Source organism: Syzygium oleosum, unplaced genomic scaffold (genome assembly GCF_021117445.2).
Source record: "Syzygium oleosum isolate NSW1041296 unplaced genomic scaffold, Sole_v2.1 Sole_v2.01, whole genome shotgun sequence".
Classification (NCBI taxonomy): Eukaryota; Viridiplantae; Streptophyta; class Magnoliopsida; order Myrtales; family Myrtaceae; genus Syzygium; species Syzygium oleosum.
The window spans coordinates 10,866,048-10,884,780 of record NW_026607485.1 but is presented as its reverse complement, the minus strand read 5'-3'; the positions used below and the strand labels follow the sequence as shown (position 1 = coordinate 10,884,780).

General features: G+C 40.6%; 1 protein-coding gene across 1 annotated transcript; it reads right to left on the bottom strand.

Moving 5' to 3' along the window:
• Positions 1 to 13,589: 13,589 nt before the first annotated feature.
• Positions 13,590 to 17,626, bottom strand: LOC115692609 (trans-resveratrol di-O-methyltransferase-like). The gene is made up of 2 exons (XM_030619517.2): positions 16,783 to 17,626; positions 13,590 to 13,993 (listed from the first exon to the last, which is right to left on the bottom strand). The coding sequence occupies exons 1-2, from the start codon at positions 17,566 to 17,568 to the stop codon at positions 13,691 to 13,693; spliced, it is 1,089 nt and encodes a 362-aa protein (XP_030475377.1). The 5' UTR covers positions 17,569 to 17,626; the 3' UTR covers positions 13,590 to 13,690.
• Positions 17,627 to 18,733: the final 1,107 nt, after the last annotated feature.

Here is an 18,733-nt window from a genome sequence, read left to right as displayed (position 1 = left end):
GTTCGGATGGAAGTCCGATACGCCATTAGTGCAAATGGCAACCTTTCATGCCAGTCACGATAGTTTTCAGCCGTTTTGGCCAGGATCTTCTTGATGTTCTTGTTAGCAGCTTCAACTGCTCCATTCATCTGTGGACGATAGGGAGATGAATTCAAGTGCTGGATCTTGAACTCATTGAACAACTGATCTATGAACTTGTTGTTTAAATTTGTCCCATTATCGGTGACAATAGCTTCAGGGGCACCATAACGAGCGATTATGTCTCGCCTAATGAATCTTACAACATTCTTTGCAGTGACGTTCGCATAAGATGCCGCCTCAATCCACTTGGAGAAATAATCAATCGCGACCAAGATAAACCGGTGTCCGTTCGATGCCTTGGGATTAATTAGGCCAATAACATCAATACCCAACATTGAAAAAGGCCATGGCTCAGACAACTGATGTAATTCCGTCGGAGGAACATTTATTTTATCCCCGTGAACCTGACAGCGATGATATCTTCGAACATGCTGGATGCAATCACTTTCAAGGCTAAGCCAATAATAACCCAACCTCATGATCTTCTTTGCTAACATGTGACCATTCATGTGTGGACCACATATTCCCTCATGTACTTCTTGCATGATTCTGGTAGCTTCAGCCGCATCTACACACCTCAGTAGGATTGAATCATAGGATCTTTTGTACAGCTTTTCACCACTGACAAAGAATTTTGAAGCCATTTTCATTATGTACTTCCTGTCAGCCGGGGTGCTTCCCTCAGGAAATTCTTGTTTCTGGATGTAATTCATGATATCATAATACCATGACTTCTCGTCAGGTTCTCCAGTTACAACCATACAGTAGGCCGGTTTTGTTAGGACTTCAATTTTCAGGGGTTCTACCTCTATTCCACCAGTCACTTGCAGCATGGATGATAATGTAGCTAGCGCATCAGCAAACTGATTATGGGATCTTGATAAGTACTCAAAGGAGATATCCTCGAATTCCTCCATGATTTCTTCGAGGTATTCATGGTACGGCACTAGTTTGGTGTCTCTCGTCTTCCACTCTCCTACAGTTTGGAGAATAATCAGAGCGGAATCACCAAACACTTTCAACTTGGTTATCCCCATTTCTACTGCAGCTTGGAGTTCGAGGATGCAGGCTTCGTACTCGGCTATGTTGTTGGTACAGGGGAACACCAACTTTGCTGCTACTGGATAATGTTGCCCACCTGGGGATATTAAAACTGCCCCAGTGCCAGAACCAGCCAAGTTTACAGCTCCATCAAAAAACATGGTCCATGTATCTTCCTTTATTACCAAAATGCGATCTTCTGGGGAATATCTATCATCATCAGGGATTCCAGGATTTTCGGCTAACACATCAGCAATTACTCGGCCTTTAACTGACTTCTGCGACATCGTCTGGACATCAAATTCTGAAATTAAAATCTGCCACTTGGCTAACTTCCCTACCAAAGCCGGTTGATCAAGTAAATACTTGATGAGATCATTCTCAGTCACAAGCAAGGTCTGGTGATGCAATGTATATTGTCGCAGCCTATGGAGCACCCATACTAGTGCAGCGCAAGTCTTCTCGGCTTCAGGATAATTCAACTCCGAGACGGTGAACTTCTTACTCAGGTAATAAATGGCTCGCTCTTTTCCATCTTCAGGACTTTTCTGGGCTAGCATCGCACCCAGAGACTCGCTATGAATCGTGAGGTAAAGGATTAAAGGCTAGCCCGGCATTGGTGGGACTAGCACTGGTGGTTTCATCAGGTACCGTTTTAATTCATTAAACGCTTCCCGACAATCATCGTCCCATTCTACTTGAGCATTCTTCTTTAGAAGTTTGAAAAATGGCTTAGCAGTTTCAGAGAGCTGGGAAATAAAGCGGGCTATGTAGTTCAACCTACCCAGGAGGCTTCGCACTTCTTTCACGGTCGATGGGGGTTGTAACTCACATATAGCTTTCACTTTGGAAGGGTCAACTTCAATGCCCTTGCTGCTTACTATGAACCCGAGTAATTTGCCCGAGGTTGCTCCGAATATGCATTTCGCTGGGTTGAGACGGAGTTTAAACTCACGGAGTCTGTCGAACAACTTTTTCAGGGAATTAACATGACTCTCTCCGGGTTGAGACTTGGCAATCATGTCATCGACATAGATCTCGATCTCCTTATGCATCATGTCATGGAAAAGCGTCACAATTGCCCGTTGATATGTTGCCCCGGCATTTTTAAGGCCGAAGGGCATGACCTTGTAATGGAATGTCCCCCAAGGGGTAATGAACGCCGTTTTTTCTTTATCGCCGTCTTTCACTTTTATCTGGTTATAACCCGAGAAACCATCCATGAAGGAAAACAGCTCGAACTCAGCGGTGCTGTCCACCAAAACATCTATGTGTGGCAAAGGGAAATCGTCTTTAGGGCTGGCCTTGTTTAGGTCGCGGTAATCGATGCAAACCCGAACTCGACCATCTTTCTTCATGACTGGCACGATGTTGGCCACCCAGCTAGGGTATTGGGTGACTTCGATGAATCCCACTTTCAAGAGCTTCATGACCTCCTACTCTATTTTCTTCGAAAGTTCAGGCTTGGTTCTCCGTAGCCTCTGTTTCTTGGGCGACATTCCTGGATTAGTAGGTAGACTATGCTCCACGATAGAAGGGTCTAAACCCGGCATATCGGCATACGACCATGCAAAGATATCCTGGTAATCCTTCAGCAGTTGGACCAGGCGTTTTGCTTCACCTTCGGGAAGGGTTGCCCCTATCTTCACCTCTTTGAGTTCTCCGGAATCACTCAGATTGACGGTGATAGTTTGGTCTACCGTCAGGACTTTAGGTCTTTCATGATGCTCTAGATCGCGCTAAAGATCCGAGGAATCTTCGAGTTCGTTGGTGTCATCAAGATCAGGCTCGGCGGCACATAATTCATCAGATTGGACCGTTCCCATACCTTCACGCGTCATAAGATTGCCCCTGAAACATAAAGTAAGGGACTCAGAAGGACAAACAGGGGTAAACCTTGCATTTTTTTTTTTTGAAATTCTTTTCAAAAATATTGTAACACGAAGGAACATGAAGAAGCCCAGGCCTCAGAATTCTCCTTGGACTATATTTTCTTTTACCGGTTGGATATCATCACCGGGCAGGTTTGATGTACCTCAACATGTCCTCAAAACGAAAATAACTTGTAATTTCATTGATTATTTCAAAAAGAATTACATTTATTGAATGGAAATTGCAACAATCAAATCTTAGAAATGAAAATGGAAAGCAGTGCCCGAAACGGGGCAAGTCCTAAAAAGCAGTAAAAATTCCCACGAAGGGGAGTGTGCGAAAAAGTAAAAGTTTTACTCTTGTGGGCCTGTGCCCATTCCCTCTAACGGTCCTTCCTCGATAGCTCCAACGAAGAAATCATCAAACAGGGCAGTGATTCCATCCATTGCATCATCAGAATCTTCTGTCATTAGAGGTGTTGGATCATCCATACCTCCCCATCCATCCGGGACAATGTCACAGGGGTTAACATAGAAGCTCGGGGGCGCCGAGTATTTCACATAAAAATTGAACTTGCTGCTCGGTTGCCCCAAAGATCACCTCTTTCTCTTCATGCATCATTCTTGCAGGGCCCGGAAATGTGGTGCGGATATGTGGAAGCAACCTAACATGCCCAAGCTCTCCATTGTTGTGGGTAATTCCATTCGGCTCTTCTTCGGATCGCTGTCTATTATATCCATCTCCTCGACCTCGACCTCGGCCGCGTCCACGTTCATGTCCACGTCCCCCATTATTTGGCCCGCTTGACCCCTGGTATCCCAACCCAGTAGTGTGGGGCCTTCGAGAGACTTCCACCGGTTGGCGGATACCTTGACCATTCCTACCAAGACCTTCACCCGGAATAAAGCCATGGGACACCATTACTCTTCCAACCATGACTGCAGCATTTGACACCTCAGGAATGGGCGGTGATGATCCTCTCGATGCATGTATGGTTGATACGAGCTCGAGCGACTGATAGCTTGATTCTATTTTGCAATCCGGCTCAACATAGGGGATAGCCGTTGCGTGGTAGATTGGGTGCTCCTCTTCACCGTGGACTGTGACTAATTTTCTCTCCACAACGAACTTCACCCTCTGATGTAGACTGGATGGCACAGCTCCCGCAGTATGAATCCATAGACGACCCAACAGAAAATTAAATGCAGTGGGAATGTCCATAACTTGAAATAGGATGTTGAACATCGTTGGTCCTATCTGTATGTCAAGGTGGATTTCTCCCATTACTTCTTTCTTCGTTCCATCAAAGGCTCGCACAAAGGTCTTTGCAGAATTTATCCTAGAAGGGTCTATCTTGAGGCGGTGTAAAGTCGCCAAAGGACAGATATTCAAGGCTGATCCGTTATCAATGAGTACCCGGGCTACGTGCGAGGCCTTATATTTGACAGAAATATAAAGTGCCTTGGTATGCCCCCTCCCTTCCAGAGGAAACTCTTCATCTGAAAAGGCTATGAGGTCCTTGAGGAGTATAGAACCGACAAATTCCTTCAATTTATCATGATCGATCGTTTCTGGCACGTGGACTTCACTTAACACCTTCACTAGGGCCTTCTGGTGCTTGACAGATGTCTGGAGTAGTTCAAGGAGAGAGATTTGCGCGGGCATCTTGCGCAATTGTTCAACTATGTTGTATTCGCTAGCTTTAATCACAGCTAGAAACTCTTTGGCTTCTTCATCAGTAACAGGTTTTGCAGGTCGGGCATTAGCTTGGCTATAGGTACGCCCAGATCTGGTAACCAAGTCGACATCGAGGCTGTAAGACCAAGGGACCACCTTATTATCATTGTACTCATGTGGTTGAGGTATCTCGATCACTATCCCTTCATCAGCTGTAGGCGTGTAGGTGTGCTTACTACGATCTCTTCATCATCGGACGCGTCTTCGAGCGGAGGCATGTCTTCAAGCAAAGGGTCGAACTTGTCCTTCCCAGTGTTCAATGTAGCAAACTCTTCTTCCCAATTACTAACCACTTCAGAAATAGTGGAAACAATGCCAGTGTGGTCAACATAAACAATCATCCCAGCTTCTACCATCCTTGAGATTCTTTCTCTCATGACAGCCAGGGGAAGGTCTCGTTACTCGGGTAATAACCGGCTTTCACCAACTCGCCATAGACGTCCGTAGTATACACCTTGACGTTCTTAATTCGACCAGCATCGAAGCTAAAAATGGCATTCACATTGCCCGCGTGATCGGGGAGTGGGTTATTCTGAACATTCGGCTTAGCGGGTTGGAATGAGAAAGCCCTCGTGTCCAGGAGGTTCTGGATTTGGTGCTTGAGGACATAGCAATCATCGGTTGAGTGTCCCAGCTCACCCATGTGATAATCACATTTCTTTGACGGGTCGAAGTTATAGAACCGCTCAGGATTGGGCCGCTTTAGTTCAGTAGTAAGCAAGCCTTTCTTCTGAAGTACTGCCAATACTTGAGACAACGACCCGGGGAGGGAGGTGAATTGCCTCTTGTTGTTCCTCCTTTGAAAAGGTTGACGACCCGAGTTTTGTTGCTGAGCTTCCGCTACTTGGATTGCTGGGGCGGAGTTAGTATTCCGCCGGCTCGGTTGGTTATAAGCCACATTCACTTCAGCTGCCGGTTCTTTCTCTTTTCTCGCACCAAATCTTCTGGTCGAGGAGGACAGCTCGACAAACCATCCATCTTTCAGCCCTATCTCAATCTGTTCGCCTATGGGGATGAGTTGGTTGAAGTTGTCAGCCGGAATGGCAACTATCCGATTACGGTATTCGAACGGGAGAGTTTTTACGAACATCCTCTTCAACTCACTGTCTATGGGTTCTGGGACAACTTGAGCAGCTAAATTCATCCATCTGATAGCATAGTCTTTGAAGGACTCAGTCTTTTTCATTTGAGCACGTTCGAGATCATCACGGGTAGGAATGATGTCCGTTATGAATCTGCATCGCTTTAAGAATGCTTCACCGGCTTCTTTCCAAGTTTTGAGGCCATTTATCTTCTTCATGAGATACCGGTTCAAAGCAGGACCCGTCAAACTTGCTTGAAAGGCATGGATCATCGGGAGTTCGTTGTCAACATACGAAGTCATCCGTACGTGATAGAGCTGCAGGTGGGCTTTTGGACATGTGGTGCCATTGTACTTGTCAAAATCTGGCATTTTGAACTTCTTTGGGATTTTGATCTGTGAGTACAGGGACAGATCGATCGAAGGTGAATCCTGCGAACCTTCCAGCTGCTTCACTCTTTCTTCAAGCTTGTTGACTCGTTGGTCAGGTTTGTCTTTGTTGTCGATAATCTGGACGGGGTCATCTTCTAAATCAGGAATATCGTCATCTCCGTCAACATCGACACTTTTTCTAACTTTCTGCTTTGGGACTGATGTTTCGAGGGATGCCGGAACAGGGATCGACCGAAGAGCTTTGATCTCAGCGGACATTTGTTGCATCGCGATGACAAGTTGCTTCATCTGGTCTTCCATACCAACAACACGCTCTTGCAAGTCGGTTTAATCGGCCATTCTGGCTCTCGACCGTGTACGAATGGGCGATCGTGATCGGTCCGTAGTTACCTAATTTGTAGATAATTCCCAAATTTGAATCACCGGGATTGCGGATCGGGACCGACGGTGGGCGCGGTGGATCACGAGCAGCTGTCTCTCGGTGGATCACGAGCAGCTCATCGGCATCGGTGTCGCAGTGAGGACTCCTCAGCAATGTACTTGACTCGGCAGAAGAGTGCTCTTGGTTTTGCTTAACAGCAACGACAGAATCAAGGAACAACGCTGGAGAATCGTCTAAGGCTTGCTGGGATCGGAAGTTCAGTATAGATTTGTGGGCTTTCGTCTGGTCAAGCTTGAGTCCGTTGAAAGTTTGCTGGGAATTTGCTATTCGTGAGTGGCCTTGGCAAAATTAAAGATTGAACAAGCTGCAGCGAGGACAGGTTTCAAACGGTGCAAGTCTGGAGGAGCCTCTGCTGTTGAAACGTTGTTGGATGCCAAGCGGGAATGTCAGGATCCGTTGGAGTATTGCTAAACGACAAGTGCAGCGAAAGACCAGCGACGCCGTGGACAAAGACGTCGGCAGAGTTAGATGCGGGGCTACTGCTTCGTGATTCAGCAAGGCTCGTCACAGCAAGAGCAACAGGTGGAGACGTGAAGCAGCAACGACGGGCAGCAGCAGGACCGTCGTCGCGTAGGGTGAAGCTCGGCGGGGTGACGGCCGTGAAGAGACTCAGCCGCGAAGGGACTCAGCCGCGATGCTCCTTTCTCTCTCTCCCCCTCTTGCTTTTCTATCGTGTGCCTTTTTACGAAGCGATCTTGTTGTCGTGAATTCTCCGAAGCCCTCTGTGTATGTCTCTCTAAATTGTGGTCCCCGATGTGGCCGTGTGTTTGTAAGTGGTGTCTAGCCTCTTCTTTGTGAACCCTTAATGAATATTTATAGGTAAAGTGTAGGGTTTTTTTTTGCTTGCAATTATTTCCTACTTTGATTCAAAGAAGATATTGCAATATATGATATTATCAAATCAATTTGTTCAATTTAAATCACGATAATAACCAAACTAATATTTTTCAACTCGACATTTTCCAATGGAAATTTCTGCTCTTATAATGTTCATGGGCTTGGCCAAAATTTTTTTGAACGCGAACTTAGTCCAATTTCATTAAGTTCAGAGCCGTTCACTCGATTCCATCCACCGCCGGTCCGATAAATATCCAAACTATATGGGCCTATTAATGAAATGCTCCTAATATCTATATGCAATTTAACGAATATTTTTGCTAGGTGTCGGGATCGACTCCTAATTTTCCTATGCAATATGTACCTAAATGGATCGCCAAAATTTAGGTGTCAACAGCTGCCCCTCTTTGAAGGTGAGCTCGAAGAGGTTGCATTCAAAGACTAAATGATGCCTAAATTTTGACCATTAAAATTTTCTCAGGCTAATAGATTGTTAAGACTAAGCCTAACTCGGGCCCTCCCAAGCCCTACCAATTCGCAACTTAGGGTTTAAATTTTTAACATACAAAAGTTTTCATGCTTGGAGCCGCCACTAATCAATTTATGGTAGGTTGATTAGAAACCTAAATAAAACATAGAGAGATATGTTTTATTCCTACGAACCAGAGATTCTAAGCTCGGGGACTTGATTACGCTAGATCTAGTCTAACGCCCTTTCGGTACCTTTTCTTTTCAAAAATGTTTATGCATGCAGTCTGGATCTATTTTATTGCCTAATCACTAACATGTGAGATGTTCATGCGGGTGCGCAAACCACCAAAGTAACACCCAATAATCAAAACATTAAATAAATTGCAAGATTGGGAGAATTACTTACCTCGAAGCAACGTAAGCATCTGCATTGTTAGCTAGAAAATCACATCAACAATCCTAATATGATTTCTAATTAACAAGCAGTTCACTCAATATTTTTTAGGATTTTCACTTATTTAAATGAAAGCCAACCTATATGTAATGACGTGCAAAAATTAACATGCGATTAATGCAGCCTAACATGCAAACTATATGTCATGCATCGACGTGACCTAATTAATGACGGACAAATGATTTATTTTTGGTATTTTTTCAATGAAATTCGGAATTAAAAAAATGCCTAAATTAACATGCAATCTATTCTAAAAAAAAAGATAATTTAATCTATCCTAAAGTGGCTTCTTTTTGGTATTTTTATGAAAATTCGAAATCAAGAATTACCCTAAAATGAACCATCGAGATCAGGATAATATCTAAATCAAACAAGGAAATAAATTACTCTAATTCCTAATTTAAATTAAAAAGTTATCCTATCGGCTTATTCAAAGAAAGTTATTCTAAACCTATCCTAAACATGCATCATTATCTTCTAATAAAATCAATTCAAATCCTAACTAATCTTGTTTTTGGAATTTTCTTTTTAAAGGAAATAAATCAAATAGATAGATAATCACCACGATCAAAACCAATCCACGCGATCCGCAAGATTTTTTTATTATCTTTGAATTAAGGAAACGATATAAACCGACGATCATATCCATGTGGTTATGGATATTGATGGAAGGCAATTCGTTTGAATTTGGGAACAAAATAAAATCTATTATCGTATCCAAATAGTTATGGATAGGATAAAGATTTTCCGTGCCACCGAGTATCGTATCTCATGGTTGAGATCGGATAGTCGTCCCAACACGTTGTTAAGTTAGGAATTTCCTAACTTAGTGTATTTTTTGGAATCTTGCGAATATGCCATGCATCATTCAAATATATCTACTAACCAACTAAAGACAACAAAATCACTCGAATTAGGAATTTAAATATTTGAAACGATATCGGATAAAGTTTCTTACCTAATTTACGGATAACTTCCAAATTCGAGCTTGATGCCGGATCGAGTTTGCGGATCACGGGACGGTGACCGATGGTGGGTGATCGATGGCGGACACGGTTCTCACGACAGTGACAATGGCTCACAGTGATTCGACGAGTTCGCAATGGCGGTTCAGCTAGGACCGTCAATGAGGGGCTCAATCGGCTGCGGTGACAAGGACAATGGCGCCTTGGCTAGAGGTATAGTGCCACGGCAAGGACCGTCGATGGAGACTTCTCGGTGTCGCGGTATTGGTGAGGTGCTCACAATGCGGCCAGCGAGAGCTTCAGATAACTCAGCTTGCCGTTTGAGTGAGATCACTTGACACACCGGGACGATCACCAACGAACCAGACCAGCGGAAAGCTTCAAGGACGCTCGTGGAATGTTGAGAACGCTGTAGGAAACAGAGACCGGCACGGCGAGAGCTGCAACGAGAAATTGGACCAGCGAACAGCAAAGCAGCAACACCACTTTGTCTTCACTTGATTTTTTTATTCACAGCCTCTACTTCCTTTCTTTTCTTCGTGAATATCTCCCCTCCTTTGTTACTCTCAGCTTGGACCACTCAAGACAAAAACCACCGCTCGATCATGTCTAGTGTTGACTAGATTTTATTGCTTTGGCAGTGGGTCTTCAATGGCCGAATCTCTCGAACGACGGAAGCGTTGGTGCGGCGATGATGGATGGTTGCCAAGCACCGAAGGAACCACCGCGGGAGGACAGAACTTCTCTTTTTTCAGCCGTCAATCTCTCTCACTCACGAGTGTTTCTTGTTCTCTCTGAAAATTCTGCTCCGGGAATTATGAGAGCCCCTACTTTTCAACCCACTTGGGTATGAGAGAAAACAAAACTCGGATGTTCTCCCTAAAATCCTGACATAATGATGTATATATAACACTAATCTAGGTCAATTAGATGGGCTCTCTAGTTCTAATGGGCTTAGATTTTAATTTAATTTAAATGGGCTGAATTAATTAAGGATAATGGGCTGAATTAAGCTTAAATTAAAACAACCGAGCCCGTTTGACTTGTAATTTCCGGCCCTTGCATTCCAAGCGAGCCGAGTCCCATTCGATGAAATTTAAGCTCGTTCGTCACCGCCGGTCCGATGCAAAATGCAATTAATCTAAAATGAATTTAAACTATATGTTATGCAACCTAAATATTCTTGTTTAGGGGTTAAAAATTTAATCCCTAATTTTCTATACAAATTACGACTAAATGATACGCCAAAATTTAGGTGTCAACACAAGCCAGAGCCAGAGCCAATGCCAAAGCCAAATCAATGTGTCCAAATTTTCAACTTTTCCCGACACGAGTTTTTCCTTGGTAGTTATGATTTGTGTTTCTTCAAATATTTATAAGAATTGTGAAAAGGAGCATATCGTGCAATCTTAGTTCATTTAGATTAAAGATAACTTCATACAATATACTCATCTGATTCATATACAATAACGAGGGGTGATTTATCTTTGTAAATATGTTTAAATAGGTTTTACTTACCACCCAAAGTATACCTAAGCATATTATTCTCATCAAACAATTCATTTAATGTACAATCTATTGTACAAAGTAATAAGACATTTATATAGTGAGTCCATCCATTTACATTCAATTCAATGAATATTTTATTTAATTACTCAGTAAAACTATGCTCTTTAGACATAGAATAAACTCAAGTTAAAGGAATTGTATCAAGAAATTCTTTAAAGTTGCCTTTTATTAGATAATCTGGAGTTAATTGCAATTGCATTTTAAATGACTAGCCCCTCCATTTAAATTCTTACACCTGTAGTCTTTCAGCCATTAAATATCACAGAAAACTTGTATCTTCTTTTTACTTTTCCCCTCCCTTTCAACCATAGACGACAGGCCTTTCTCCCCATATAATTTCTCTCTCTGTCTCTCTGCACGCATATCCACAGTATAATTGCTCCTCTTCTCATGTAAGTGAAAGATTAACTGCAGATTATCATCCGCAGCTTTGCTCTAATCGGAGTATTTGTGTTTGATGTAGTGTAATTTGCTATAAGCTTGTTGATTTGACCTCTGAATAATTATGGAGTTTTTGAAGTTTCTAGCTGTCAGTATTGGCTGTGGGTGCCTGAGTGATGGTGTGATTCCTTGTTGACTTTTGATCACCAAAAATAAGAAATAAAAAAGCAATATCCAAAAGTATAATTTTTTTTTATCATACTCTGATTCTTACAACTTATGCTCAACTTATCGTGCACTCATAGACCAGGCACTTTTTCATCTTCTTCATCGCATCTTCCCATGTTGCAAGGCTGCTTTTTCCACCCAAGAGGGACTATCACCTGGTCTGGGCGAGGGCCATGATGCCCTCGTCGGCCACAAGCAAGGGCCACTAGCCCCTCACTTGGATTTGGGCGAGGTCATGTGGCCGGCAATGGTCGACCGGCAACCTCGCTTGTAACAACAAGGTTGTAAAAAAAACGAAAAGAAAAGTAAAATAAACAAATTCGAAAATTATTAAAATATTATAAAAAAATTGTCCACATCAGCGTCAATCGTATCACGTAAAACTGGCGGCATCCACGTTAGCGATATCCGACCATAATTGGCCGAATAGACTCAATTGACAAAACGTGAAAATATTTATGACTCAATTGACATAATTAAAAGATTTAGTATTAAATTGACAAAAATGCAATAGGTTTAGAACTTTTTTGATACCTTTCAAGAATGCTCTAGTTCATCGTTGTTTTTCCCACCTCCATGTTTTATTTTTGTGCTGAGATTAAAGAGGGTGATGCAATCATATTCTTGCTCCGCATACCTCGCCCTGTTAACCTCTTTTCATTGTTATTCTAACCTTAACGAGTCCAAATATGAAGAATTAAATTAACTCTGAGCCTAACTTTGTCTAGTTCTTTCATTACATCAATTACTAGTTTATTAACTAAGCAGTCGCAAGCAATTACGAAACCAAAAGGGAGGTAACACGGGCTGCTAATCATATTAACAATTAAACGTCAACATGAATCATGTTTAGGCTACTATTATTTTGACGATGCTCCCAGCCAAATCGTACTTTTTTGTAAACTTTAGACCATGCTCCCTTAGTAACTGGGAAAATTTATATGGAGATTGTGAGAGATAATCATTATATGCATTTTCTTGTCTTCTAATAAGATCGATAAGTTCTTTAGATTGTGGACTTTGTCGAAAACAAAGATTATGTGCAAGTACCACACTAATAACATAAAGGCAGAAAAAAGTAATTCGAAAATTTGGACTAGAAGTATAAAAGTTCATTCTCCTAACTGGACTGGACAACGAAAACAGTGTCTTCGTTCCATGTAACTGGGCCTACTTATAACCGAATTGGGCCTATCGTCGTATGAGATAGGGCCTCCTTCTTTATGCGTCAATTTTCAAATCTGAAGAACATCGGCTCCCCTTGCATTGATTCATTCTCTGCTGATATGCTGCTATTCAGGAAACACAGATTGGTATAAGGTAGATTCGACCGTGTCATGGCGTAGAATAATCTCGGCTCTACTCTCGTTCAGACTGTGGTGGGGCGACAGTGATGGACTTGCTAAGCAGCAGCTATGATTTTTAAAACTGATTATATTATCGTGAGTGTGGAATTCTTATGATAATGCCACCAGCATCGCTGACGCAATTCACCCCTTTCCACCTTTTTACCCATATTGAAATCCGCATCCCATCTCCTTAGAATTTGTGCAAGCTCCAAAAGAAATCCTGCACCGATGAACTTATTTTTATCGAGTAATTATAAGTTAAAAATCATCCGATAAAAACTTCATAAAAAAAATCTAAAATTCAGTGATATTGTAATATTTTCTCATTGATTATTGATAAATTTTTAATTAGGCGACTCTTCAGTGCACTCATATTTGAACTTGGATTTTGATGATCGGTGTTCTAAATTTTGATGGAAGATCATTCATATTTGAATTCAGATTGGAAGACGGACGGCTCATTGCTACCCACTGAAGCTAATTCCACTTGGGATTGTTGGTACGATTGACCGTCCTTATAAATTTGGAAAAGTATAACCTAGAAATAATTAGTTTTCAGCACAGCATAATCTATAAATAAAGTAAAGTTATAGTTGAAGAAGGAAGAGATGGCGAGATCGAATTTGGTAGTGTTACTTATTTATTCAATAATAAAGTACATGTGCTAAAATTATAACATCAATATAACTTCCAATACAATCTGCAACAAGGATGTTCCATATCACACATCAATTAATAGCAAGGGTAGAACAAGAAATAGCCAAGCAACTTAATTAAGCAGAGAAATTATCAAGGATAAATCTCAATCAGGGATCGAAGACCCAAGTGAGAGATTATCTTATAACCACTAAAGCCAGCATCAACAAATAGCTTTTCCCATTCCTTTTCACTCCTTTCTTTCCCGTTGAGGTTCACCATCATCAACATGTCAAAGAAGAGCTGCGTTTCGGTGGATCTGTGATCTTCCGTTTGATTCCCTACTACTATTTCTATCACAATCACTTTCCCAACCTTGCCTCGACCCGACACCGCTTCTTTGCTTCGCTTCAGAATCTCAATGCATTTTTCATCGCTCCAGTCGTGCAATATCCACTGCATTCGCACAGGTTTTGTTCAGATAGCTGGAGCGTAGTGTTCTTACAAGAGTGGTGATGTAAAACAAAAGTAATGTCCATTGGTAGAGTCTCTTTTTCACTCACTTACGTAGGTCAGCAAGATATGCACTAAAATGTAGGGTCCGTGTGATTTACCAGGTGGATTTCCCATGCAATTATAGTCCATGTTGGAGTTGGTCACAGATACATTCATAATGTGGAGAAATTTAGACAAATTTAATTGTATTCATCTATACTATTAATTAATCAAATCCAATGGCCACCTCAAACTCAAAAATATTGCAAAAATATTCCATGAAAATGCGCACAGCTATATTCTGACCACAGATAACTATAAATGGACAAACCCTAATTTACGATAAGTAAGATAATTGACAAGTAATCAATCAATCTTCAATATTCAAATTCAAAGTAATCTGTAAATCTCTTACCTTTTTCCTTTTATGACAATTGAAATTATATTAGAAACGAGGGACCAAAATCCTTACTTGCTATTTCATTTTTTTTATTAATTTTTATCTTTTTCCACAATTTCCTTCACACTCCATTCCGGTGCTATTTATAGTAGTTAATTATAGGGTTAATACCATGAAAACCCCCAAACTGGTACACTTGTGATAAATTTACTCTAAACTAATTTTTTGACCAAGAAAAATCCCAAATTGGTACACATGTAACAATTTTACCCTCTGTTAGTTTCCGTTAAATTTTACTGTCAAATTTGTGAGTTGGAAGACACGTGGCAGTTGATGGGTATACTAGTTTGGAGTTTTACCCTCCGTCTGTCACAAGTGTACCATTTTGTAATTTTTCGTGATATTAATCCAATTTAACGGAGGGTAAATTTGTCACAAATGTACCAGTTTGGGATTTTTTGTAGTAAAAAAAATAGGTTAGGATAAATCTGTAACAGGTGTACCAATTTTGAATTTTTTATGGTCAAAAAATTTGTTTAGGATAAATTTGTCACAAGCGTATCAGTTTAGGGTTTTTCGTGATATTAACCCTTAATTATAAGCTTACAAAAAGGAAGTGCTTTATTCACCATGAGAAATTTTTTCTCTTCGCTGCTTATCTATACACGTGTTTTAATTAATTGTTTATCCGTTTAATTAGGGTCCGTGACAGATCTTTCACGTTAAGAGCCTAGTATAAAGTTCTTTTATGAATTAATGTGAATTCAAAATAATTGTTCTATAATATCTCTAATACATCAATTTTTTTCTTAGATAAGGACCTATGGGACAGAAAGTCAGCAAAAGTAGAGTACGACCTTAAGTATACTTTATACAAGCTGTGTCATAATGTACATATATCACGTAATATTAAAAGAGAGTTAGGTTGACTATGTCCCTTCAACTTGCGTATATATTAGTATACCAAACAATTTGAATAACTATAGGGCGACCTTATTTCCACTCCCTATTTGACTACATCTACCACTTTTAAATTAAAAAGACAAAATAACCCTCAACATTCAATTGCAAAGTGATGGTCCCATTCCTTTTTTTTCTTATCTTTGATATTTTTATTTAGGATCTAGTTGCCATAATTAGCATTTCATATGTTTTGGTTTTTAGTGTATTAAAGAAATTATTTTTAGTGTATTCATAGATATTCCTATAACGTTCTACATGTTACATTTAAAAGCATCTTGCTAATAATAAGGAAAAAAGATAAATTCTTTGATATAGTAAAAAACTTAAGTTTTTCTTTATAATTTTTTTTTATAATAACTTATCTATTCTTTGTCTCTCATGTCTCAAAAGCTCACTTTCTTGGTGGAATTTTTTTTTTTAACTTCATTTGTGTAAAATATATAGCAATCTCTTTATTAAAAAATTAAAAAATTTATCCTTTTTCCTTACAATTAGCGAGATATATTTACACAGAGCATGTAAGACATTATAGAAATATCTAGGAATACACTAAAAATATTATACACAATAAGACATTTTGATATCCTTTTAGAAACACTTTATAGATTATATTAGCTTTTGTTAATCCAAAATAATAAGATGTCACTAGCATTTTAAAAAATTTCTTATTTTATGCAATGTTGTGATTTAATTAAATTTCATATTTAAAGTTTTATGTTGGAGAATGTAATTGTGATTTTATTTTAGAAAATTTATAAAGAAAATTCTTTTATATATATAAGACTGATAAGACGAGATTTAATAGTGATGTGCACAACAAAAATGAAAATTTATAAACAAATGAGTGTGCTAAAAAATTGTCTCTGTTAAATTACTTCTAGATTCCACTTGACAATTTATCCATAGGTTTCATGGAAATTTCTCTTTTTGACAAAACTAATTTTTATGGTAGTAAAATCTAACAATTAAAAAAACATATTGCCTTTTAATATACATGGGAATTTTTTCTTTTTGGTAACTAAATCCTACATAGAAATAGAAAAACTAAGAAAAAGAAAAGTGATAAATTTGGGGACACTACTTTAAATTGCAATTGAATGATCGAGGGTTATTTCGTCTTTTTGGTAAAAATTGGGTGGATTTAATCATATAAGGGTGGAAATAACGCTGCCCCTAACTAAAAGCAATCATTCAATTATATGGGCCAATAATTGATATACATAAGCAAGACTTTGTCTCATCACTTAGTATCTTAACTTTATTAGTTAATCTTAAAATACCTAACACCTAATTATTAACTATAGTAGAGTCGATTCATATTTCCAACGCAATCTAAAACAATACTAGCATTACACTAAACAAATGAGTGTGATTGCATGGTACTTACCTTGAGTAAGATTGCATCCGCCGGGGGAATCTCCACAAACATGTCACCTCCGACGAACTTCAACCTCTCACTTCCGACCACACCATCCACCACATGCGGCAGATCAAACACCGTGCACTTCAAGTGCGGGAACGCGTCCGTGATGGCCTTACCTATCGTCCCCGACCCACCTCCCACATCGACCACCGAGCTCAGCCCCTCGAACACTCCCCCACATGTATCCCCCACCAGCTTCGCTATCAGTTTCGAGTCGCTCGCCATCGCCTCGTGGAACAAGCCGCCGACCCTGGGATTGCGCCTCACGAGCTCCCACGCCGGTATGCCATGCGCCATCTCGAACGTCGATGGAACATCTTCTCTGTCCCCCAACCATGCGCTCAAATACTGCCACGGGTTCATGGAGTAAGGCTCGAGCGCAGGGACCACGAAGGGCGCTGCGGTCGAGGGGTTGTGTTTTACAAGGAGTCGGGATGCGCCGGTGAGGGCATATCCGGTTTGGCGATCCGCTTCTTCGACATCCTGTAGTTCGAAGAAGCCAGAGTGGACAAGGACACGCATGAGGCGGCAAACGCAATGAGCTTTGGTGGGTTGGACATGGAGCGCGGAGACGAGCTCGAGGAGGGTCATGGGTCGGCCGTGGTTGTGGATTAGATCAGGTATGCCTAGTTCCACGGCACACTTGAGGCACATTGAGTTGATGTAGCTAAATATGTGGCTCCATATGTGGGCTTGAGCTCGGAGGAGCTCGCTGGCGGTCGCATCCCCGTCTCCTTCAGCCAAATCCATATCGAAAACACCTTCCACCACGATTGTCGACCTCTCACAACTTGTATGTTTGCTACATATATATTATATATGGAACTAAACCAAGAATAATGGTGGGTGTCGTCGACTAATTTTATAAAGTCGTTGGTCGGTCCTTTTCTTGCTGCAGTTTTTTTTTTAAGGGTTAATACCACCAAAAACCCCAAATTAGTATGCGTGTGATAATTTTACCCCGAACTTTTTTTTTTACCACCAAAAACTCCAAACTGGTACACATATGACAATTTTACCCCACCAAAAATCCCAAACTAGTACACATGTGACAATTTTACTCCAAACTGGTAAACACGTGACAAATTTACCCTAAACTATTTTTTTTTTACCACGAAATACCCCAAACTGGTACACCTGTGACAATTTTACCCCGAACTAATAATTTTTTAATATTATTTTTTTTATTTTTTCGAATTTTTTTATTTATTTTATTTATTTCTTTTCTTTTTTTTTTCTTCATCTTCAACCTCTGGCCGGTCATCGAAGAACAAAGAGTAAATTGCGTCAAAAGTCCTTGAACTATTATAAAATGTTCAATCAGGCTCGTCAACTTTCTTTGCTAAATCATATATATATTTTACGTTAGTCCTTCTTTTATAAGGTAAAAAAAATGTTGACGTAGCATTCATTTTGATTAGACGATGACATCTCATCCCTCGTGGAATCATATATCTCATTAAAACTTCTAACAAATGTTTTTTGAAATTTTAGAGATTAAAATCTGAAGAAAAACAAGAAAAAGCAAAAAAGAGATAAAGGGTTCAGTCAAAAAAAGCAGGGGATGAAGGTGATGGGGGGAGCTATGGCACCGGCGATGGAGACGCCGCTGCCGAGGCACCAACTAGGGGCCGGCTTCCCTCGCCTGGCTTAGGCAAATGTAGAGGGGCTACTGCCGATGCCTTCGTTGCTCAACAAGAGCAAAGACACAAAGAGTGTCTTGGCGATCACCAAGCCAAGACAAGCGAGGTTGCGGCCTTCGTCGGCCTTGTCGCTTGTCGTTGAAGGTTCCTAGACCTCACCATAGATCTAAGTCAAGAATGCGGCCCCCATCACGGTGCACTACAAAAAATCTGGTTCATGGTTAACATTAGTGATGTGATACCTAAGGTACGTTGGTTTTACGAAAAATCAA

Excerpts from the sequence above, each read along its gene's own strand:
- LOC115692609 (XM_030619517.2), bottom strand. The coding sequence starts at position 17,568 with ATGGATTTGGCTGAAGGAGACGGGGATGCGACCGCCAGCGAGCTCCTC. Across the intron at positions 13,994-16,782 it reads CGGATGCAATCTTACTCAAG|TGGATATTGCACGACTGGAG; the intron begins GTAAGTACCATG and ends GTGCGAATGCAG.